The sequence below is a fragment of the Coccinella septempunctata genome, chromosome 2, assembly GCF_907165205.1.
Source record: "Coccinella septempunctata chromosome 2, icCocSept1.1, whole genome shotgun sequence".
In the NCBI taxonomy this organism is placed as follows: Eukaryota; Metazoa; Arthropoda; class Insecta; order Coleoptera; family Coccinellidae; genus Coccinella; species Coccinella septempunctata.
The window spans coordinates 37,997,624-38,019,810 of NC_058190.1; the positions used below are offsets into that span (position 1 = coordinate 37,997,624).

At 33.6% G+C, this 22,187-nt stretch overlaps 5 protein-coding genes across 8 annotated transcripts; 1 reads left to right on the plus strand and 4 right to left on the minus strand.

Annotated features, from left to right (window-relative positions):
* Positions 1-640: 640 nt before the first annotated feature.
* LOC123306565 (cytochrome c oxidase subunit 7A2, mitochondrial-like) lies at positions 641-1,530 on the minus strand. Its single transcript, XM_044888617.1, has 3 exons — positions 1,373-1,530; positions 1,145-1,267; positions 641-860 (listed from the first exon to the last, which is right to left on the minus strand). The coding sequence occupies exons 1-3, from the start codon at positions 1,385-1,387 to the stop codon at positions 729-731; spliced, it is 270 nt and encodes an 89-aa protein (XP_044744552.1). The 5' UTR covers positions 1,388-1,530; the 3' UTR covers positions 641-728.
* An 864-nt stretch (positions 1,531-2,394) lies between these two features.
* On the minus strand, positions 2,395-8,736 carry LOC123306560. Of its 3 annotated transcripts, none has more exons than XM_044888610.1 (12): positions 8,582-8,736; positions 8,238-8,424; positions 7,829-8,170; positions 6,827-7,724; positions 6,353-6,528; positions 6,070-6,282; positions 5,188-5,818; positions 4,894-5,132; positions 3,765-4,199; positions 3,384-3,608; positions 2,849-3,238; positions 2,395-2,699 (listed from the first exon to the last, which is right to left on the minus strand). In XM_044888610.1, exons 2-12 carry the CDS (start codon positions 8,253-8,255, stop codon positions 2,544-2,546), a joined length of 3,723 nt encoding a protein of 1,240 aa, XP_044744545.1. In that variant the 5' UTR covers positions 8,256-8,424; positions 8,582-8,736; the 3' UTR covers positions 2,395-2,543. The 3 variants fall into 3 exon arrangements, with proteins under 3 accessions (XP_044744545.1, XP_044744547.1, XP_044744546.1); XM_044888612.1 differs by having other exon boundaries at positions 8,563-8,707; XM_044888611.1 differs by having other exon boundaries at positions 8,484-8,704.
* A 3,188-nt stretch (positions 8,737-11,924) lies between these two features.
* On the plus strand, positions 11,925-16,251 carry LOC123306561 (polyubiquitin-C). The gene is made up of 2 exons (XM_044888613.1): positions 11,925-12,047; positions 13,174-16,251. The coding sequence occupies exon 2, from the start codon at positions 13,175-13,177 to the stop codon at positions 16,142-16,144; it is 2,970 nt and encodes a 989-aa protein (XP_044744548.1). The 5' UTR covers positions 11,925-12,047; position 13,174; the 3' UTR covers positions 16,145-16,251.
* A 1,061-nt stretch (positions 16,252-17,312) lies between these two features.
* On the minus strand, positions 17,313-20,640 carry LOC123306563 (transcriptional adapter 2B). 2 transcript variants are annotated; one of them, XR_006536928.1, is made up of 9 exons: positions 20,567-20,637; positions 20,410-20,507; positions 20,198-20,257; positions 20,003-20,141; positions 19,674-19,891; positions 19,395-19,621; positions 18,775-18,985; positions 17,700-17,863; positions 17,313-17,606 (listed from the first exon to the last, which is right to left on the minus strand). XR_006536928.1 is itself a non-coding variant. In XM_044888615.1 (8 exons), the coding sequence occupies exons 1-8, from the start codon at positions 20,571-20,573 to the stop codon at positions 18,240-18,242; spliced, it is 1,014 nt and encodes a 337-aa protein (XP_044744550.1). In that variant the 5' UTR covers positions 20,574-20,640; the 3' UTR covers positions 17,836-18,239. The 2 variants fall into 2 exon arrangements, 1 of the variants encoding a protein (XP_044744550.1); XM_044888615.1 differs by lacking the exon at positions 17,313-17,606 and having other exon boundaries at positions 17,836-18,293; positions 20,567-20,640.
* A 533-nt stretch (positions 20,641-21,173) lies between these two features.
* Positions 21,174-21,757, minus strand: LOC123306564. Its single transcript, XM_044888616.1, has 3 exons — positions 21,618-21,757; positions 21,403-21,567; positions 21,174-21,352 (listed from the first exon to the last, which is right to left on the minus strand). Exons 1-3 carry the CDS (start codon positions 21,630-21,632, stop codon positions 21,221-21,223), a joined length of 312 nt encoding a protein of 103 aa, XP_044744551.1. The 5' UTR covers positions 21,633-21,757; the 3' UTR covers positions 21,174-21,220.
* Between the last annotated feature and the right edge of the window lie 430 nt (positions 21,758-22,187).

Below are 22,187 nucleotides of genomic sequence, written 5' to 3' on the forward strand. Positions count from 1 at the left end.
GACCGTCAGAACACTTCTTCCCATGAATATTGAGTCAATTACAGAGATATAGAATCTATATCTCTGGTCAATTAGTATAAATATATTTAATCAATTTTTTTTATAGTTGTTCCCGATTTCATATAATAATTTGTTTCATTGGAGAAAGTGTCCGTCGACTAGTATTTACCTACTAATATTGTATGAATTCTATAAACCGTATTATCCTGTTAGAAATCGTACCGATAAAACGATATTTTTTTGTAAAAATATTAATACCGATATTTCTAAATAATATCAATTTTTTTTCATTTCCGTCATCCCTAAATAAACTTTTCAAGATATCAGCTAAATTAAACATATCTAGGAATTTTGTTGAGATTTTAATATTTTGTTATGCTCATAGGCAATAGAAAGAGTAACAACTCTTTGATAATACATACTATGAGGATGAGGGGACTCGAGTTAGCAACCATTAGTATTGTTATGAATCATAGGATTCAACAGAAATTCGAGGAATATGTATGCACAAACACAAATTGCTTATCAGGCAACATACATACATACTCATACTAACATTATACAGACCACAAAGTTTTTTCATTTTAAGAATGGGACTTCAACATCTATTGAAAATGTTAACTAGAATCAAAAGAGTAAAAACTTATATATAGTTTTTATGATTTTTTTTTTAACAATAGATGAGACAAGTACTGACTACTTTCATTCTAATCATTAACTATCACAATTCACTTAATGAGAAGCTGATATATGGTTTCTGCAGACATTCCCATTGATACAAGTAACAATATGCAGGTTGTTCCAAATAACAGCCTATCTGTGAATCCTCCTTTCAAATAGACTGGAGTACCATCAGGAATCTGAAAACAAATGATACTGTCACAAGTTAAAATGAAAGAGCAGATCATAAATACCGATAAATATCAATTATTTTAGTGATAGAGTGACTGAAGCATACAAAGGTTGTTTTTCTGTTTTGGAAGATTTGATACTTTTGAAATTATGATGTTCTTATTGGAAAATTGATGGATAATTTTAAATTATTGGTATTTTTCTGAAATCCGTCGATTCTATTGAAGAAACAAATATTTATGGTTGGCTTGCTTTTACTTTCTTAGCCGACTGGGATGCAAGGAGAACGTACCTGGAATTTTTCTTGCAATTTCCTTAGTCTTTGTCTTTTAGCATACATTTGTTCTTCGGTTGCACGTACTACATTGGTTTTATGGAATTGCCTGAGTAAAGTTCCAGAAACTGGTACTAGTCTCTGAAATAGGGAAAATTACATAATCAATTTTTTGAAACTCATACGCTAGCAATAACCCGACAAAATAAATACATATATTTCAAATATATATATATTCAGAAATACCTTAGCAGCATTCATTTTTATTCAAAAGGTTTTAAGACTTCCTTTTCTAGTGATCTAGTAGTCGCTCCAGCTTAATCACTTGTTCGTAATTCGTTTAATGGCGTAGTTTGTTTATGGGCGGAATCACAGAACATCCAATGTGAATGAATGTTCCTTGCAATGGCGCGCGCAGTGCCCAGTGGCGTAGCATATGATTAGGACATAAAGTAAGTCTGTTCTGTGGATTAGGATACCTGGCCACTGAATGCGAAGTTGAGCGTTGCTGAAATGAGTCCAAGTCAAAGAGTAACCAACAAGAGGTTTCACTCTGTCAATTTACCAAAGATTATAGAGAATTCTCTATAATCTTTGTCAATTTACAAGGCGAAATCTGACTCATGGAATTTTAACCTTGGAGTGGGGACACGATACGCGCCAGAATACTGCGAACAGAATCATCCGCAGTCAAATCAGAATCTGGGCGTCCAATCAAATTGCGAGTTGCGAACCGAACGAATATCGGCAGATATCGGCTTTCGTTTTCGTATCCTGTCGGAAACGAATCAATTTCCGTTTATGAAAATAATGCGACTTCTTTCAAAATAGTTCGAATATCGAATTATGAGTATTCCCTCAAGGTCATTGAAACCCAACCGGCCAAAATGACAGAGTGCATCCTCTTGTTGGTTACTCTTTGTCCAAGTGGAGCTGAGGGGGCCTTCAACCACAGATTACAGATTGCACAGCGGACCCGAAACTCGAATAAGTGAGGGAAATTGGAGGAAAAGGTTAAAATTAATGTAACGTGTAACTGATGTGTCATGGCAGGTTACTGTTTGCCCTGTACTTGTTAGAAAAATAACTATTCTCAACAAGTTATACTCGCCCATATAAATACTGCCTTTGAGAGTAATAAGGTGAGACACATGAGTTGAGAATAGTAGTTTTGCTATTATAATGGAAATATAGAAGTACCTAATATAAAATAACAAATACATTTTCCAAAAAGCATCAATATAAAATTTCAAAAATCAAACTAAATATTGCCTGTTGATGGTAAAGAAATATATATTTCAAGTATTATACATATATACAGACGTCCAAGCCAAAAAATATTCAGCAAAAACCTTGAATTTCAACAGATATTCAAATATATTATAAAATTCTCGTCAATATCTACAAAAGTAGATCATTAAACTTTTCCAGTGAACCTATGGAATCTCTTGTATTCATTCAACACCTTTTTGAATAATTCCGTAGATCCACTGCTTAAAACCCTGTGGAGATAGGCAACTGCATGATGGTCACACCCAGAAAGTAGACTGAACATCATATTGTTTAAATGGACCTGTAAGATTGAAATTTAATATAATTAAAATACAAATGATTATGGTACCATTAAAAATTAAGACAAATCAACCAATTTAAAATTTGAAACAATGAAAAAGTTTGAAGAAACAACAAGGATTTTTCACATCAATAAGGCAGAGTCTTTACCTTCACTTTTGGAAATAGGCTCAGAGTCTCATATATGAATAAAATATCTTGTAAAAGATGACATGATATTCTTGATATATCCTTTTTGAAAAGTACCAGATGTCTAATTAATTTTTCTAATTGATGAGCACAGTCTGTCAGGTCTTCCAATTCACTGAGATTATTGTTGTTAACTTCTTCATTGCATTTAGAGCATAAAGAGAATAATAATCTTCTGAATACTTTTAGATAACATGAAATCCTATCCATTATCATAGAACTTCGATGCTTCAATAAACACTCCATATAATTCGTAGATGAAGTAAAATTCTCATAGAATCCTGTTGGTTTTTGCAACAATGAGTATATGCTCATAAGCAACATGCTCATTATTGCTGGCGATAAAATGAGCTAAAAAAAAACAAATACCAAATTAGACAAAAAATAGTAAATTTCCACAAATTAATGCCATTGCAAGAAATATGTTTTACAAGAACTTAAAAGTAAATTGCTTTCAAATATGCTCATAAATATGTTATCTCAATGGAATACTTACATGCTTTTCATTAATGAGGGCCATTTCAAACTGGCCAATTGCATGGAAAATCTCCTGATTTGAAACAATATCTTTCTTAAGATCATCTAATCCAATCATGAGCTCCTCCAAAAATTTTTGCCTCAATTCGAACTTCACAGGATTGAGAGAGGAATGCAAGAGCAGTGTGCAAATTTGCAAGTGCTTTAAAAGTTTTGAAGAATCCCTTTTGTTTATTGATTCAATCTGAAACAGTTGTAATAATTTTCAAAAATAATTACCCAGTATTGGTAAAATTTGAATGATCAGAAAATTCAGTTTATATGACATATCATATTCTCCACATGGTATTTTAAAGTTGCACCCTTAGTGCCTAAATGTAATTTTTTATAATTATCTTACCGTCATATTTAAAAGGTCCGATGATACTTCTGCAAATGTGTCATTTTGGACATGTTCAAAAATTAAACAGAACATCCTTGAAAAATCTTGTTCTTCAATAGAATCCACTGATTTTGTTTTGCAATGAGTCCATATCTTCAATGGAAATTCAATAGATATTTTGAAGATGTGCTTATTGGGTAAAACTGTACCAAATAATGACGCACTTCCTTTTGGAAGAATGCAACTTTCCAGTCCTAATATTATTTCTACATACTCGTCCAATTTTTCTATCAACATTCCCAACTTGTTTTCTTGCTCAAGGACAATCCAGTGCTTCAAACAGCAGACATAAGATGGTATCAACAGTACATTGGCCTCTTTTGTGGTTACCACCTCAAAGTTCACATGGAGAATTTTATCTCTGAGTTCCGAACAGAATTCAGATTTTTTCATCTGCAATGAAACAGATCTTAAACAAGAGCTAAGGAGAAAATAGGCCTCATTTAGTGGTATGATCATATGTTTTTTCACATGAATTTAATTACCCAATACAGGGGTGTGAGTCTTATGATATGCATAACGGGGTGTCCCGAAATTAATGCAAGAAAATTTGGTCACAGATTCTCGAGACAAAATTGAGAGACCCTATTTTCGTTTTTTTCCAGGAGGCGAACAAAAGAAAATTACTGGTACACAGGAGTTTCGTGATATGAGAAATCTTATAGTTCTACCTATTTTGGCACTACCCTCTTGACACTTTTTACTGGGCCACAATGTCTTTGGATCCACTAAAATCTACTCCATTTTACTGTACTACTATTTTTTGTATTCTAAAGCTTTTCTTGGAGAGTCAAAGTCTTGTAAAAATTGGTTGGGGAAATCTGAGATTACCCCTAACAAATAGACTGGCAAAAAAATTCAAAAAGAATTGCTTAGGTGCAGATAACATGGAAATAACCCAAAATACGCAAAAAAAAATCTGATTTGAAAAATTACATACAGACACTCCAATTTTATTTATTAGTATTGATACCACTGTTACAACATAACAAAAAAATACTACATGATTCAAATTCTGCCTATCCCTTCCCAAGTGTAAACATAAATCAAACTGTATCTTCAGTCAAATAAATATTCTACTACTTACTTTCTTCAAATCCTTCAGGAATAATAACGAATACTGTAAATTTGCAGCATTATCTGGATCCTTTAGTAAATAATTGATACCAGGAATAAGACTCCTTAAAGTATCTTCATTCTTCAAGCTTGTTTCAGATAAAGCAATAATTAATTCCTCTTTTCTGTTGAAATTTGACGTTAAATTTTGAACCAATGACACAGGTTCAAATAACTGAGTCAAATCAATTTTGATCTCTTGAATCGAATCTAGAAAAGACATCTTTCAATGAGTAATTCTCAGGCTGGATAATAGGGAACTTACATTTTATCCAGTCTTCTAAAATATCTTTAAACTCGCATTTACTGCCCCAGAAATGTTTGTGTAATAAAAAGAGCCCTAATAAAATTAAAGACTTCAATTTAGTGGAAAACAATGAAAAATCTAAGTGCATCAGGCAGGTGGCATATGTTTGGACTTTGTCTTCACAGTCCTTCTTGCAACTGTCAGCATCAATCCAAAGGTGTTCCTCAAACACATTCTTCAACTTTTTTAAATATATTTCCTCTTCCTCTGAGTTTGAATTACAGATTTCTCCATCAATTGCTGACATTAGTTTTTTAAGTGGAGAACTTGATTTACCTTTTGATAATGTTTTTGCAATTTTCTTAAGCAAGACATAACTCAAAGCATTTCTCCAAACTTCTGAGTAGCAAGTTTGTCTGAACATATTAGGTCGATTATCAAGCAAGCTCAATACATTGTCACAAATATGCATAATGACATCTGAATCTAATTTTTGTACCAAGTGCTTACTTATGAACCTCTCAGAAACAATATATTCACAAGCACTCTCCATATTAGATGTTATTTGATGAATGGCCTCCTGCTGAGTATTTTCATCTATTTTATTTCCAAGCGACATCGCACTCAATTTTTTCACTGTTAGTATTAGCTGGAAAAATATATGAAAAGGTATTCATTAAACATAAAAATTTTGAAAATTATATCCAATTGCTTTGCAGACTACTGCAAAATCATCAAATTAAACAGTCACCAATAATTGTATATTTTCTGGTGAAATCTTTTTCATGCAAAACATTTTCATTTTTCTTCACTTTTTAAAATAAATGAGCAATTTTGGTAATTTGTGCAGCAAGAGAAAAGTGATGGTTATTTTCTATAAAAAAAATAATGAAAAATTACCATAAGATATTTGCAGTTAGATTCTCCAAAATTCATTATCCTTTGAGACAATAATATCCATTGTTCATTAGTCAAGAAAGAAAAGAGATAGCTGGGATGATTTACATCTGAAAATATTCCTTCATCTTTAAAATAACCAGTGTTGTAGTAATACAGCATCCTTTCAGCCCAATTGTTAGAAAGATCAAGGAACACTCTAACCAGTAACTGATCCTAAAAAATATATTTAAAATTGGAATGGAAACAGGGTGAGCTTCTTTCGAAGAAGGGATGAGGAACTCACATGTTCTCTTTCTAATAGGGCCCCCCCAAATTTATTCAATATGTTTTTCACATTACCCATGCTCGCAATGTAATTATCTATTATTTTTGGGGTAGTAGTGTTTTCATCTATTCTGTTAATCTTCAATAGCTCCGAGGTTAACTTACATATCAATTCAAGAAAACTATTATGGATGCCTGAAAAGATAAAAGGGATGAAAATATCAAATAATAAACTGTAACGGTTGCAGGAACCTATCGACTTCAACTACAAATTTATGAATTTTTTCAAGATTCCATCATACATTTCAGTATTGTACAAAGTGGAGGTAAAATGTCAAGCAATATTTCTAGGGATTATGGTATGTTTTTGGAAGTAATGTAAGAAAAACCACTGCTAATGACCTGAGTGGTAGATGCAGAAATATAGCAGGACAATTCCGATTTACCTTCTATAACTTCAACATAAAAAAAAAATTTTTGAAGGGAACTTTACCTTCATTAAGCTCCATAAAACTAACCACTGTTGTATCTAGATGAAATATCAATGTTTTAAACACATTCATGAATTGCCAACTTGTCATCTGCATCACACATTGGGAGAAATACTTCAATACTTCATCTGGAAGTACCTTGTCAGCAAGCAAATTCCTTTCCATTTTTTGTTGTAAATCATTACTGCCTTTGAACATATAATATTCCTCGAAATTTGAATTGTCGTTGATGGATTTGAGAATAGGTAACATCTTGGAAATCAGATTTTGGATTCTATGCAATTTGGCATAAGTTTCAAACACTTTCAACATGAATCTAGTATAATTCTCTTCGCATTCAGAATTATCAGAGAACATTGAATAAGCAACTAAATTGCTCAAACACTTCTCAACAAATGAAGGATGGATGTCAATTGTGTATTCCAGTATCTCATAACAGTGTTTATTAGGTTTAGTAGTTAAATTAAGAATGGAATTGGCAAGATTTTCCATGAATTGTGAGAAATTTATTATTACTGAGCAATCTAACTCACACTTGTGCTCTTTCATAATTTGTAATATTTGAGATAAAAAAATTAAAGATTTTGATATTTTAATATCTGGAGAGCTGAATTTTGATACTTTTTTAATGCTGAAGTCACGACTTAAATCAAAACCTAATACTTCAATAATAACTATTGTAAATGCATATATCAATCGGAAATCTTTGAAAGAATTGATTATTGATTGAAAAATTACTTTAGAAGCTGAATAGCCTTCAATATGTGAATTGTAGGTTGTTCCTATTATTTTTAGGAGAGCCTTTGGGATCTCAAATTTTTCTTCTGCTTTATTTTCTGTTAATTTCAGAACAGTTTCCAGATAATTTTGGAACTCCATAGATTTTTTGTTCAAGATAACCTGAAGAAAAAGACTCATTAAGTCCAGAAAATATACTTTCTCACACAAATTTGAAAATCATTCAGGAACATTTTTCTGAATAGTGGCATTGTGAAAAAACTCACCTTCTTAAAAATTATACAAATTTCTTCATAGAGTCTCTGATCTTGGTGCTTGCATAAAAGATTAATGAGTACTGGAAAAGTTATTTCTAAAAAATTTTGGCAGAATTGTTTTTCTCTGATGAAATTTCTATCGAAAACTAACTCATTTTGGAGAAACAATACGGTTGTTTTCACCGACTTGATTTTATTCAAAATGAGTGATATGAAGTTGCAGTATGTTCCCAGATTGTGTCGAAAGTATTGTTTAAAGGAAATATTTTCCAAAGTTTTACTCAACTCATTGGAAATTATGGATTCTAATTCTTCGTCTGAAGCTACAGAAGAAAGACGTGAACTCAGATCCTAGAAACAAAAGGGTTGCAATGGTTAAGGTCACAACTCCATTCACACAAAATATAATAATACTCACATTCAATAAATGTTCCATTTTTTAATTATTTAAAAAAATAATCGAAATCAAGATCCTATTTATCTTCGATCAGAAAGCAGTTCCCTTGTGAGGAAAAACTGGGCTTAACAGTGCAGTGGTGCACAATTAGTTTTCACTCTATATACAATGGGCTGATCCCTATGACTGAGGCGTTTATAGGCAGTACCTAGAAGATTCAGAACGTAGCATGATATTATAGGTACTCTTGAAATGAAAAAAGCTTACTATAGGGAACAAATAAATGCACTAAATGCAGACACTAGAGGAAAACATATGTATATGCTGATTGCTGACAAAGATTAACCTCTTTGTTGCTGACTTACGTTTTTATATTAAAATTAACGTAGAAATCAAGCTTTCAATAAGTTGGCATGTTGGCAATGCACTTTCAAGATTCCACTTTTCGGTTTTTTATCTTTTTGAAAAAGCATGAATTTGTTGGGTTAGAATAAATAAAGCCATAGATATGTGCATAGAGCACATATCTTTGTCTATGGAGAGTTGCGTTCGGCAATTCGCGAATCCAATTACCGTTGAGGGCGCTGCGAAATGAAAACAAACTTTGACGTTTGTCAGTACTCCTTTCGAGATTTTTACGGCCTAACAGAGTTTTTCTAGAAAATCAAGATATTTATCGGAAGTGAATTGATTGATTTAGTTTCGTAAAGAAAGATCAACATTCTTTGGAAATATTTCATTTGAAAAGGATGAATTGTGGAATAAAATAGAGCGATGATACTGGTGATCCACTGTACCAAGACACAAAATCCTATTATTTCACAGATTCTTTCTTGAATTAAACCTAGCTAATAATTTTGAGGCAGTAAATACTGAGTTTGTGAAGTTACTATTTGAAGTATTTCAATTCCATGTTATGATGTAGGTATTCCTCATACTGAAATCTCGAGAGACAAGATCAAGATCTACACATGAGAAAAAGCATTCATTTGGAAGTATGAAAATTATGAAATTGTATTCCTAAATCATCGATTGAATTTAGCAGAAAAATCTCGCAAAGAAGAATCGTTTAACCTTACTGCTGCCAGTTGAAAGCACTGATATAAATACCTTTTCCAATATTTTTTCCGAATCAATATTTCTATTCAAAAACCCAGACAATAATCCCAATATAACTTCTCCAAATAATAATTATAATACTTTGTTGGACAACGTGAGATAAGAAAAAACATAAAGAACTAACACTTGTTTTGACTTTGCAGTACTGACAAAGTAGTTTCGGAATTCAGTCGGCAGAGGGCGTCTAGATTTTTGGATTCGCCAATCCCATCCGAAAAGACGAAGGACCTTTTCGTCACGTTACTACTGATTTTATTTATCTTATAAATATTTTAAACTTATAAACGGAGCAGGCCATGGTGCAAGGATGGTGCAGGATGTTTTAAAATGGTGAAGGTATATTAGTATTCTGTGGTAGAACTCGCCAAAATGAACTGTTGAAATTGTTGAAACTTTGAGGATACGTAGGTGATTTTAAGAAGTACGCCAAAGAACGCACATGTGATTCGTTATGAATGGTATTGCCACAGTATATACACCAACTGTTGGTGTCTATCAAACATATTATTATTAATATCTTTGGTGTCTATACTGTATTGTCTGTATTGCCAAATCTATCCGAACGGTTTTCAACGGTTCGAGGGTGTTACTGCACAATGATGTAAGTGATAATGGTAATGTTAATGGTGAGCTACGATGTTATCCTGCGTTCAGCCAAGACGTGGTACAATAAAGGCATAGACCAAAGATTATAGAGTTAACTCTTAACTAACTCTATAATCTTTGTTCTGGTATGAACGAGATCAGAATGTTTTCAATAGCGGAAAATCATTTCCTTGCGTTCAAAATTAACACCAAAACTCATCCAGCGTTCTAACTCAAAACCACAGACAGAAAGTCCTAGATTGTTTTTGTTTTAATTTTTCACTGACCAAGTGACAAAGATGTATCCGTCTGTGAATCGCACTGATCCCCGCCACTGTCTGATGTCAACGACCAAGGCTTTCTGATGTTTATTTTCATTTTTGTATATGACCCTGGTGCAGAATTATACTTCCGAAAATTCTAAATTTAAAATACCAACAATTCGATTTTTGGTTAGTTCAGGTTGGGACAGTGAAAAATCATATTTTTACATGAAAATACCATAAAGATATTAAAGGAAACGAATAAACGATTGGATTTAGTTATTCAAGCGCCGAACAGGGAAAATATTACAATTCGACAAATTTATATCAAATATTCGCAATTTTCATGAGAATTTCGAAAAATCATATCCTCCGAACTACAAACTACAAGTCTACCGAAGTTGAGACATGTACCAATCGATTTTTCATACAATACTTTATCTAAAAAAAAACCGACCACAAAATTGTGGGTGGGCAGTGAAGTAAACTTTTACCAAATAGAATAATGAATCCTCAGATACTGATGATATGTTCAATATATTGAAATGCCTACACCAAAATTATTATATAATTTTAATTAAAGATTATAGACTCTATAATCTTTGCTTTTAATAAAGAAAAATGGATGAGGTATTTAGGAATGCGTCGATAAAAATGGATTCATACTTCGATTGATTGGATTATACCCGTCTATAATCCTCGAGCTCGGATATCAAATAATCAGGATATGTATATGGTAATGATAACATAATTATGTTTAGAACAAATGATGAAAATAAAATGTCGAGAATACTTTTAAAATCAATACCTATATTCTATACAGGGAATTTCCAGTATGACTAAACTGAAGCATTATTTATATTCTGTACCATAAGATAAGAATCAACACCGATTATCATATGTTCCAAATCCAAAAAGGAAAATTTTTAATTTGAAGTACCTACGTATAAATGCGCACTTGATGTATTCACGCGTAAATTATTATCATTTTTCAAATAAACAAAAGTCCAAGGTCTGCGGAGTGACATGAAAATAAATACCGATCCGATTTCCGTACAACCGGTAGAATATTCAACTCATTCTACCTATAATTTTCGAAATTAATCACTCAGTTAATAAATAATAAAATCATAATATGATGCAGTATGTATAGCACCTAATATTTGGATTCCTAGGAAATGGGGCTCAGCCAGCTTGTTGAAACAACAGAATGATAATATTTGTATGATATTGGATAGGATCAAAGATCAGATATGGATTAATCTTTGTTTGGGAAATGTGTATTGTTACTTGATAGAATGTGAAATAAAACAGTCCTTCACGTTCTCTTGTTTCATGAAATAGTCTTCAGTGAAAGTATGTCAAATATGTTTTTTATTTCTTTTTCTACAATCCTAGTATCGACCTATTAGAATTTGAAATCGCTCGAAACAAAAAACTAAACCCTTCTGGCCTGCCCGTATTGATAGCCGCTGACGTCCCCAGCTGATTAGCTGACAAAGCAACCTGCAGTGTCAGTGCTACGATGACGTCACAAAACATAATTCGAAGGAAAAGTAGATCCATTGAATATTTAAGATAATTGTTCTTAAATGGTATCCCAATCGAAAAAATTGAATACGTTAAGGAATGGCATATGAAACCCCATTCAGTGTGAGTCAGGAAATTACCTAAACTCATAAATTCGCAATATTCCAGAATATATTGATTCTAGAATGTTCATCGGGTTCGAGATTAAAAGTGGTGGGAGAAACAGAGACTATAAATTCGAGCGATTCAACAATCCTACGCTGTATAAGAAAAATAATTTGCAAAGAAGTTTACTGAAAGTTGAGTTTTGTGAGAAGTGAAAAAAATAGTTCAGGTAATTATGTTTGTTTAATCTCTTTTTGTTCTAGTTCTTCATTCGTTTATTTCGTTGCTTATTGGTAATAAACAAGCTCGGGATTTTCTTTTCCTGTAGGTTAATTTTGAAGTAGAATAAAATTTCGGGTTGTCTAGTTGGTTTCATTGTTTTTCAATAAAATAATTTCTATCACTATCGAGTTCTTGCATACTGGTAAATTAACGAGTCTGTAGGGTTGACTTATCAATTCTTGGTTTGAGCAATAATTTCCTTTGTTCTACGATACAAGATGGTGGAATTCCGTCGTAATGAAGTATGAGCAATTATGGTGAAATAGAATCATCTGTCTGGATATTCTCTGAAAGTTTATGTGTATATCTATTTGATTTCTGCTTTTATTAATTATTTCGGTCCAACTATGAATAATTGATTGAATAATTTCAAATTGAGGTCATACATATTTTGCAAGTAACAGTTTAACATTATTTTAATTTCCTAAGATGATTATTCATTAATCAGAGCTTCAAACATTGAAACGGTTTTTGTATTATCTGCAATAATGTGAAATCGGTGGTCATAATAGGTATTATGACCTTTGTCGGATACGACATTTTAATATTTTTTTTTCACTTTATAGGGGTGTTATGATTCTGAATATAATTATACGAGATGAATCTTATCGTAGATACATGTACTAAGGATCTTCCTTTTTTTTCCTCTTCAGTAGAAATAAGAAATGTTTTGAATTACATACGGGATTTGTATAAGGAGCAATCGTTTCAAAGGGGTAGAAATTCTTTATGTGAAAACAATGTAAAACATCCAACACAGATAATTAAACTGAATTCTAATTAGGGCTTGTGATTCAAAGTACCTATTCAGTTGCTAGCTATTGAATACATACCTTTAACGCGTTGTTTTCATAATTCCGAAGAGTTTTGATGGATTTGAAAGCAGAATTTTACTTGTTTTGGGTTTCCACATGCAGTAAATTTTTTGAAGAAATATAGAGACGTTTCCTTGTCGATAACTAGTAGGCCACAATATATTTTGTTAATCTATTTCAAAAAACAAAAATTTGTCAAAGTAGAAATTAAAGTCAAAATCAATTTCATAATTCTAATTTGAAATAATTCAATTACAGAATGCAGATCTTCGTCAAAACTTTGACCGGAAAAACCATCACTCTAGAGGTAGAACCCTCTGATACTATTGAGAATGTGAAGGCTAAAATACAAGATAAAGAAGGAATCCCACCAGACCAACAGAGATTGATCTTTGCTGGTAAACAATTGGAAGATGGCCGTACTCTTTCCGATTACAACATTCAAAAAGAATCTACCCTTCACTTGGTACTTCGTCTCAGAGGAGGAATGCAAATCTTCGTCAAGACGTTGACTGGAAAAACAATCACCCTAGAAGTTGAGCCCTCTGACACCATCGAAAATGTAAAGGCTAAAATCCAAGACAAAGAAGGAATCCCACCAGACCAGCAGAGGTTGATCTTCGCTGGAAAACAATTGGAAGATGGTCGCACACTATCCGATTACAATATCCAGAAGGAATCTACCCTTCACTTGGTACTTCGTCTCAGAGGAGGAATGCAAATCTTCGTCAAAACATTGACCGGAAAGACCATCACCTTGGAAGTAGAACCATCTGACACCATCGAAAATGTAAAGGCTAAAATCCAAGACAAAGAAGGAATCCCACCAGACCAGCAGAGGTTGATCTTCGCTGGAAAACAATTAGAAGATGGCCGCACACTTTCCGACTATAATATCCAGAAGGAATCCACACTCCATTTGGTACTTCGTCTCAGAGGAGGAATGCAAATCTTCGTCAAAACATTGACCGGAAAGACCATCACCTTGGAAGTAGAACCATCTGACACCATCGAAAATGTAAAAGCTAAAATCCAAGATAAAGAAGGTATCCCACCAGACCAGCAGAGGTTGATCTTCGCTGGAAAACAATTGGAAGATGGCCGCACACTATCCGATTACAATATCCAGAAGGAATCTACCCTTCACTTGGTACTTCGTCTCAGGGGAGGAATGCAAATCTTCGTCAAAACATTGACCGGAAAGACCATCACCTTGGAAGTAGAACCATCTGACACCATCGAAAATGTAAAGGCTAAAATCCAAGACAAAGAAGGAATCCCACCAGACCAGCAGAGGTTGATCTTCGCCGGTAAACAATTAGAAGATGGCCGCACACTATCCGATTACAATATCCAGAAGGAATCTACCCTTCATTTGGTACTTCGTCTCAGGGGAGGAATGCAAATCTTCGTCAAAACATTGACCGGAAAGACCATCACCTTGGAAGTAGAACCATCTGACACCATCGAAAATGTAAAGGCTAAAATCCAAGACAAAGAAGGAATCCCACCAGACCAGCAGAGGTTGATCTTCGCCGGTAAACAATTAGAAGATGGCCGCACACTATCCGACTATAATATCCAAAAGGAATCTACTCTTCACTTGGTACTTCGTCTCAGAGGTGGAATGCAAATCTTCGTCAAGACGTTGACTGGAAAGACCATCACTTTAGAAGTTGAGCCATCAGACACTATTGAAAACGTCAAAGCTAAAATTCAAGACAAGGAAGGAATCCCACCAGATCAACAAAGGTTGATCTTCGCCGGTAAACAGCTAGAAGATGGTCGCACTCTTTCTGATTACAACATTCAAAAAGAATCAACCCTTCACTTGGTACTTCGTCTCAGGGGAGGAATGCAAATCTTTGTCAAAACATTGACCGGAAAGACAATCACCTTGGAAGTAGAACCATCTGACACCATCGAAAACGTAAAAGCTAAAATCCAAGACAAAGAAGGTATCCCACCAGACCAGCAGAGATTAATCTTCGCCGGTAAACAATTAGAAGATGGTCGCACTCTTTCTGATTACAACATTCAAAAAGAATCTACCTTACATTTGGTACTTCGTCTCAGAGGAGGAATGCAAATCTTCGTCAAGACGTTGACTGGAAAGACCATCACTTTGGAAGTTGAGCCATCAGACACTATTGAAAACGTCAAAGCTAAAATTCAAGACAAGGAAGGAATCCCACCAGATCAACAAAGGTTGATCTTCGCCGGTAAACAATTGGAAGATGGTCGCACACTTTCTGACTATAATATCCAGAAGGAATCCACCCTCCATTTGGTACTTCGTCTAAGAGGTGGAATGCAAATATTCGTCAAGACATTGACCGGAAAGACCATCACCTTGGAAGTAGAACCTTCTGACACCATCGAAAATGTAAAGGCTAAAATTCAAGACAAGGAAGGAATCCCACCAGATCAACAAAGGTTGATCTTCGCCGGTAAACAATTGGAAGATGGTCGCACACTTTCCGACTATAATATCCAGAAAGAATCCACACTCCATTTGGTACTTCGTCTCAGAGGAGGAATGCAAATCTTCGTCAAAACATTGACCGGAAAGACCATCACCTTGGAAGTAGAACCATCTGACACCATCGAAAATGTAAAAGCTAAAATCCAAGATAAAGAAGGTATCCCACCAGACCAGCAGAGGTTGATCTTCGCTGGAAAACAATTGGAAGATGGCCGCACACTATCCGACTATAATATCCAGAAGGAATCTACCCTCCACTTGGTACTTCGTCTCAGGGGAGGAATGCAAATCTTCGTCAAGACATTGACCGGAAAGACCATCACCTTGGAAGTAGAACCATCTGACACCATCGAAAATGTAAAGGCTAAAATCCAAGACAAAGAAGGAATCCCACCAGACCAGCAGAGGTTGATCTTCGCTGGAAAACAATTGGAAGATGGCCGCACACTATCCGACTATAATATCCAGAAGGAATCTACCCTCCACTTGGTACTTCGTCTCAGGGGAGGAATGCAAATCTTCGTCAAGACATTGACCGGAAAGACCATCACCTTGGAAGTAGAACCATCTGACACCATCGAAAATGTAAAGGCTAAAATTCAAGACAAAGAAGGAATCCCACCAGACCAGCAGAGGTTGATCTTCGCCGGTAAACAATTGGAAGATGGTCGCACTCTTTCCGACTATAATATTCAAAAGGAATCTACGCTGCATTTAGTTTTGCGTCTTCGTGGAGGACATTAACTATATCCACCTTTAGTTATTTATTCAGAGTATCCAAAGCTGTGTTATACTTTATATCTAACAAATATTTCAAATTGTCAGTGATATTATATGGTGAAGAATTTAAACTCGTTTCATTTATTAGAAGTTATTGATGTTATATCCATTTATATTGAAATAGATACTATTCCAATGAGTGCATCGTTTCTTTTTTTTACTGATGAAAGTGTCTGACACTGCCGTGTCTGTACGAATGAAAACTTTGGATCTCTTTGAAAATATATTTTCATTAGAGCATTCAGTCAACTTATAGCCAAGAAATTGAAGTTGCAGCTTAATCAACTATACGGGCTAGCTCAATTATTTAAAAGGGGACAAATTAGACTGCGCTGACGTGAGCGCCACCTACCAATCAAAATTTGATTGATTACAAAAATGTAATCTTTGATAATTTTTCATCCGGCTGCTTTCATGTGAAATTCTGACTATAAACCCGTGATGCGAAAGGAGTGTATGTTAGTAATCTGTGGAGTCTTACATTCCTTAGAATGGGACCAATCTAATCGGCAGGTGGCGTACACATATTTGCCATCTGAGGATCTGCCAATGAGATTAGTCCTTTATTAGTTCTTAGTTACTCTACATAAACTCACCATAATATGAGACGTGTTTGTAGGTCTTGGTATAGATGAAGGTTAAGGGTTAATCCGAGGCAAGGTTCGAGATATCAAAAAATTGATTCATTCGTTTTTCTGGCCTTTCAAGAGATTCCTTGGTCAAAAAAAATCAAATTTGGACTCCAATTATTGAGTTCACTGACATTAACCAACCGTATATTTTAGCGAATCGTTTAAGGGATAGGATTTCTTCATTCAGTATAAATTTGGAAATAATTTGTATTGGATTCACAGCCTTTTTAAATTGACATTACTCGATATTATTCATTTTATTTACCAAGTATCCTTCTCTTGGCCTGGAAGTCAATTGTTCACAATATTCAAAAATGATTTCCTGCTTTTGGCAGAAAAATAACTAAAATAATTGATTTAGTTATATTGATAGATAAATTTCACTGAGATTGCTTTCTGTACTGTGTTTCTATCGTTGTAATTTCATAAGCAAATATGTAGTGCTCAAAATTATTTTTCGTTATGAAAAATTTGCAGGGAAGGAAAAGGAATAGAAAACGTATACTTCATCAAATATATTCTCTTATACAAATAACTATATATACAGTCTTATATACTCACATAGCAAAAACAATAATTTATATTAAAATCTCATAATGTTGGAAATACAGTAAGGGAAATGAAATCGATATTTTGACCAGTGGTTTCTGAAATTAATATATGGCATTGGAAATCTACCATGACTAGTGAATTACAAATAGATATTAAAAATTTGTGACAGTATGGCAACTATAATAATAGTTATTAGAGCACTAATGGAAGATTCGCAACAACTATTGAAATGTTCCATCCTCCTGAAAAAATAAATTAAAATTGACATTCACATTGATCGCAATAACTCAGAGAAGAGAAAGAATAACATGTTATAATATTGTCGTTTTGCTGACCTGTATTTCACGTGGAATAGATTTTTTCTGTATGGTTTCTTGTGAATTGATTAGAGTTGCAACTGCTCCATCTGTTCCATTTGTCTTATTTGGGCCTCTCTTGCTCGTTTGGTAATAGCCACATGGAGTTTCTTTCTTGCAAAGTTCGTTTTTCTACGTTTTTTCTAGGACAGAACATAGAGACATAAGTGGAAAACATTGAATATAACTAAACTATTTTAGATTATTGAAATACTTATATATATTTTTATATCTATCGAATTCAAAATTATGTACTCTAATATAAGGCATTTCAAGAAAAATACCTTTTCTTTAAAAAATATTAACTGGATTTTCCATAACGCTATGCTAGATCCATCTGTCTAGATCGACAATGCTATAAGATCTACATCTTCAAAACCCGATTTCAATAAAAAAATTTGCAATATGCTAGTTGATGATTGTTAATATCATTTTCAAAATTCTGATATATCATATTTTGAATAATATCACTTCATATTCTCCGAATTGAGTGACATTAAACTTGGAGCAATTATTATCTTACCATTCGTTTAATGGGTTCTCTTGTTTGAAGATTGCTAAGCCATTGTTGCCCTATGTGAAATGCAAATTGGTACAATCTGTTTCTGTTTTTATGTGTTTGGGATGCTGTTATTTTTTAGCCAACACACAAAAGCAAAGATGATACTTAATATTTATATTAAACCAAAAAAAGGAAGCAAATATCGGAAATCCAAAATGCAACAAGCAGCAGAATTATTTGATACGAAAGTTTTTCAGGATCATTTTTACTAACGGACATGAGTTTCTGAGAAATTTATAGTAAAAAAATTAGTCATGTAACCTCAACAACAACGAAGTATAAATTTTGAAAGTTTTACTGACGTTATATAAGTAATCTGTCTCTATCAGGGATTCCCTGATGAATATGTGGGATAAAATCCACATCAAAATGTAACTTATTTGTCTTTGTTCACAATGGCAAGTATCAATTGATTTGTAGATTATTTTTGATACAGATGAATAAATGAATATAAAAAACAAACAGCAGCTTTGATGATATGATTCTACTTACAGTTTTTGATTTTAGCTGTTGTTTTTGAAAAGCAGCATGTTGCTCATAGTGGATGGCTTCTTCTTGAGAAGTTATGCCTAAGTTACGGTATTTGAGAAGTTCGTTCAATCGGTGCCTGAGTTCACGTTCTCTTTCAATGTTTGCTATCAACCTCTCATGTTCAGCTGACGTTCTAAACTGACTGAAAACACGCATCTGATCTCGAAATTCTCTGAAAAGAAAAGCCCAATAAGGCATACTAGTTAGCTGGTAGATCCACCATATCGGTAGGTATTTTTTATATACATCTGCTCAATGACTTAGGGTTAAGCCTGGCTTAATAATAATAATAATGTTTAATTAAAGAAGTCATTGCTACTAAGTACAATAGAGGTTGAATTCGTCAGAATAGAAATATGTACCATCAAAACATCATTCACTTCTTACAGAAATTGAAGAATTCATTCTGAGAATGAGGCTCACAGGAGACAATTCTTTCATATATAGTTCTCTTAAAGATTTTCAAATTGGATGTCGATCTTAGTCCCTGAGGCAAAGCTTGAATAAGTCTCACAAACAGGCGTTAGTTACAAAGGCTTAGAATGAAAAATTTGATGTACCTTAGCTAGCATATAACTCACTTTTGTTCTTTGGTCAAAGGTTTCTTGTTAGGATCTTTTTTATCCTTTGAAAAGAATTTGGAAACAAGTTGATAGTCTCGTACAACCCGTTTTCTTCTTGTACGCTCCCTTAGTTTTCTTATATACATATCAACCATAGCTAATTTCATAAGAATCTCCACTTTGGAGTCCTGAGTAGTATCTAGTTGGAGTGAAGAAACTATTTGTTCAGCAGGCATGTCATATTCCTGAAATAATGTTACCATAAATGCTCATAAATATACCGTATTTTGAGCTTACCCTTTCATAGTCATCCCTATGAGGTTTATACCCTAAAAGAATTGCTTCTTCTGGAGTTATATCAAGAGGAGGTAATTTTGAAGTTACTGTTGGAGCTAGAGGGCCCTTATCTTCAGGGACATGATCTATTAATACTGGCCTTCGTTTTTCAACATCTCCCCATGTCATTTTACCGATATTGCCATCAAGATATCTGCTAATATACTCCTCCTTCACCTCTAAGAGAAAAATATGTTCGTTCAATCTAACAATTATGGGCACATTGTTAGGTTTTAATCAAATTAGTTGAATTTCAAAGTGACAAGTGAGTTAAGGGAAAAATTATTTACCTTCAGGTGTCCTTGTTTTTATGTGTTGACTGACAAGATCCCAATTCCCAAACCCATATAGCTCCACAGCATCTAGCAAGAGTAATTCTTCTCTGCCTGTCCAATTACCCCTACCTCCAAGAGCTAGAGCGCAATGGTCCTATAAATAATATACTGTTGATATTATTGTTACTTTTTTTTTCCATGTATACTCACAACAAACCTATATGAGTGATCATTTTTATGAGGACCAATTTCAGCACCGCTAGCGAAACACTAAAAATTGTGAAATACTAATGAGACTAGATACTGATAGATAGACTTCCCTGATCATGTTAGAATAAAAATTAAATTCAAATTTGACATAGAAGATAAAAACGGCCATTTTAATTTTGACATGTAGATGTCTTGTCATTCGTAGTATTTACCTGCAAACATATATCGAAATCAGAGCATTCACAGCATTGAACCCTGACTCCGTTAATCTCATCTTGACAATATGTGCATGAAACTTTAGCGAAAACATCTGAAAAATATTGATTTTGAGCTTTTCTCACAAGTTTCATGAATAACAAAAATGCATACCAGCCATGTTCTTCCTGTCAAGAGTTGTCAAAATTTTGAATGTCACTTGAAATCACAGATGCGAAATAAGGGTTGTACTCATAGAATCGTCGAACTTTTCAAATTTAAATTTTAAGTTTTACAGCAAATTTTTGGTGCGATTCAAACCTTCGCTATTCAGCAAATTTCCTTAACATAACTCTCGTCATAAGTCATAATTTGATTTTAATTTTTGAAGGGGTCATTCTTTTTTTCCAAAGCTGTGTTTACCATAGATGACGTCTTCATTTTTAAATTTACAGTCCGAGCAACTGACCATCAGGCATGTAGGCAAAATTCAAATATAGGAATATGAAATAAAAATTTCTAATTGAAGTCTTGGAGGACTTTGAGGTAATTTTAAACGTCATGACTTCTCAGATATGTGAATTTTAAAAATTTATTCTCCAATTTATGAAAGAGAAGAGGCATCGAGAATATTAATATCCTGCTACGAATATTTGTTTAACTTCATTATGAATAATCAAGATATATCAATTTTTTCTTAACTAATGATTAATTTAGACACGTAATATTCATTCAGATGGATGTCTCAATAGATATGATATATACTTCAATTTGAAAGGGATTTGATGGAATTTATATTTAATTGAAAATTTGAAATATTACATTACTTCATCTCGTCGTTAACTCATACAAAACTTGACCTGACATTACTAAACATACAAGAAGTCCAATAATTGTTATCTGAAATAACAGCTTGTCTTTAAAACCTCCCTTCAACCAAACTGGTAGCCCATCATCCACCTGCAACAATAATTTTCAATATGTCTGTAGAACAATCTCAACTACATCACCTGAAACTTCTTCTGATTATCCTTCAGTCGTTTAAATTGGGGTCGCACAATTAGTTTTTGAAAGTCTTCATTAGTGGGGGAAGGAGGGCATGGGTTCTTAATTGCTCGCAAATAACTTGTTGCGAAAATATTTCTTCTCAGTATATTTGGGATAAGCATAGATCTCTGAAAATTACATGAGCAATCTATTTGTTTCCCAATTCCTAACAACATACCTTTAGAAAATTCATCTTTCAGTACAATTACTTTCACCTTATAAAACACATGAGCATCCAATTTCATTTGTCTCTCAGGTAATTACTATTTTTCTGCAGAATTATGAACCATAGAGATACTAATTGTCAGGAGAAATAAATATTGATTACTTTTTAGTTCTATTATTTCACACAAATGGCTAATTCATACATAGGCAAAACCCCAAGGATTATAAGCCAACAGGAGAACTCATTTTGGCGATTTCGTCAGCCAACGTCAACTCAGGCCTACTCTAAGGCAGCACTATGATTGGTTTGCTGCAACGCAGTTCACGAACATTTCTGCAGAGAAATTTTGAAATGGAGCTCTCTTAATAAGAGAAAAGTTCGCAAAAGGTTGTTTTTTTCTGGAAATTTGCGTTATTTTCAACACTTGAGACAGTACTTCTTTCCTCATTTTGTGTGATTTATTATTTGATATTTCTTTGCCCAAGTTATTGCTTTACTCTTAAAATTTTATACTTGAAAATGTTGAAAGCAGAGGACTCTTCCCAAAAAAAAATTTTTTGGAAAAACAATGCATTACTTGCA

Coding starts and splice junctions, on each gene's coding strand:
- LOC123306565 (XM_044888617.1), bottom strand. Junction 861..1,144: donor AATTGCAAGAAAAATTCCAG/GTACGTTCTCCT, acceptor ATTTGTTTTCAG/ATTCCTGATGGTACTCCAGT.
- LOC123306560 (XM_044888610.1), bottom strand. Junction 3,239..3,383: donor CCCTCATTAATGAAAAGCAT/GTAAGTATTCCA, acceptor GTTTTTTTTTAG/CTCATTTTATCGCCAGCAAT. Junction 2,700..2,848: donor GCCTATTTCCAAAAGTGAAG/GTAAAGACTCTG, acceptor TCAATCTTACAG/GTCCATTTAAACAATATGAT.
- LOC123306563 (XM_044888615.1), bottom strand. Junction 20,258..20,409: donor ATTTCGATATATGTTTGCAG/GTAAATACTACG, acceptor CACAATTTTTAG/TGTTTCGCTAGCGGTGCTGA. Junction 18,294..18,774: donor AACAGCTAAAATCAAAAACT/GTAAGTAGAATC, acceptor CATTTCACATAG/GGCAACAATGGCTTAGCAAT.
- LOC123306561 (XM_044888613.1), top strand. CDS start 13,175: ATGCAGATCTTCGTCAAAACTTTGACCGGAAAAACCATCACTCTAGAG.
- LOC123306564 (XM_044888616.1), bottom strand. Junction 21,353..21,402: donor ATAATCAGAAGAAGTTTCAG/GTGATGTAGTTG, acceptor TTATTGTTGCAG/GTGGATGATGGGCTACCAGT.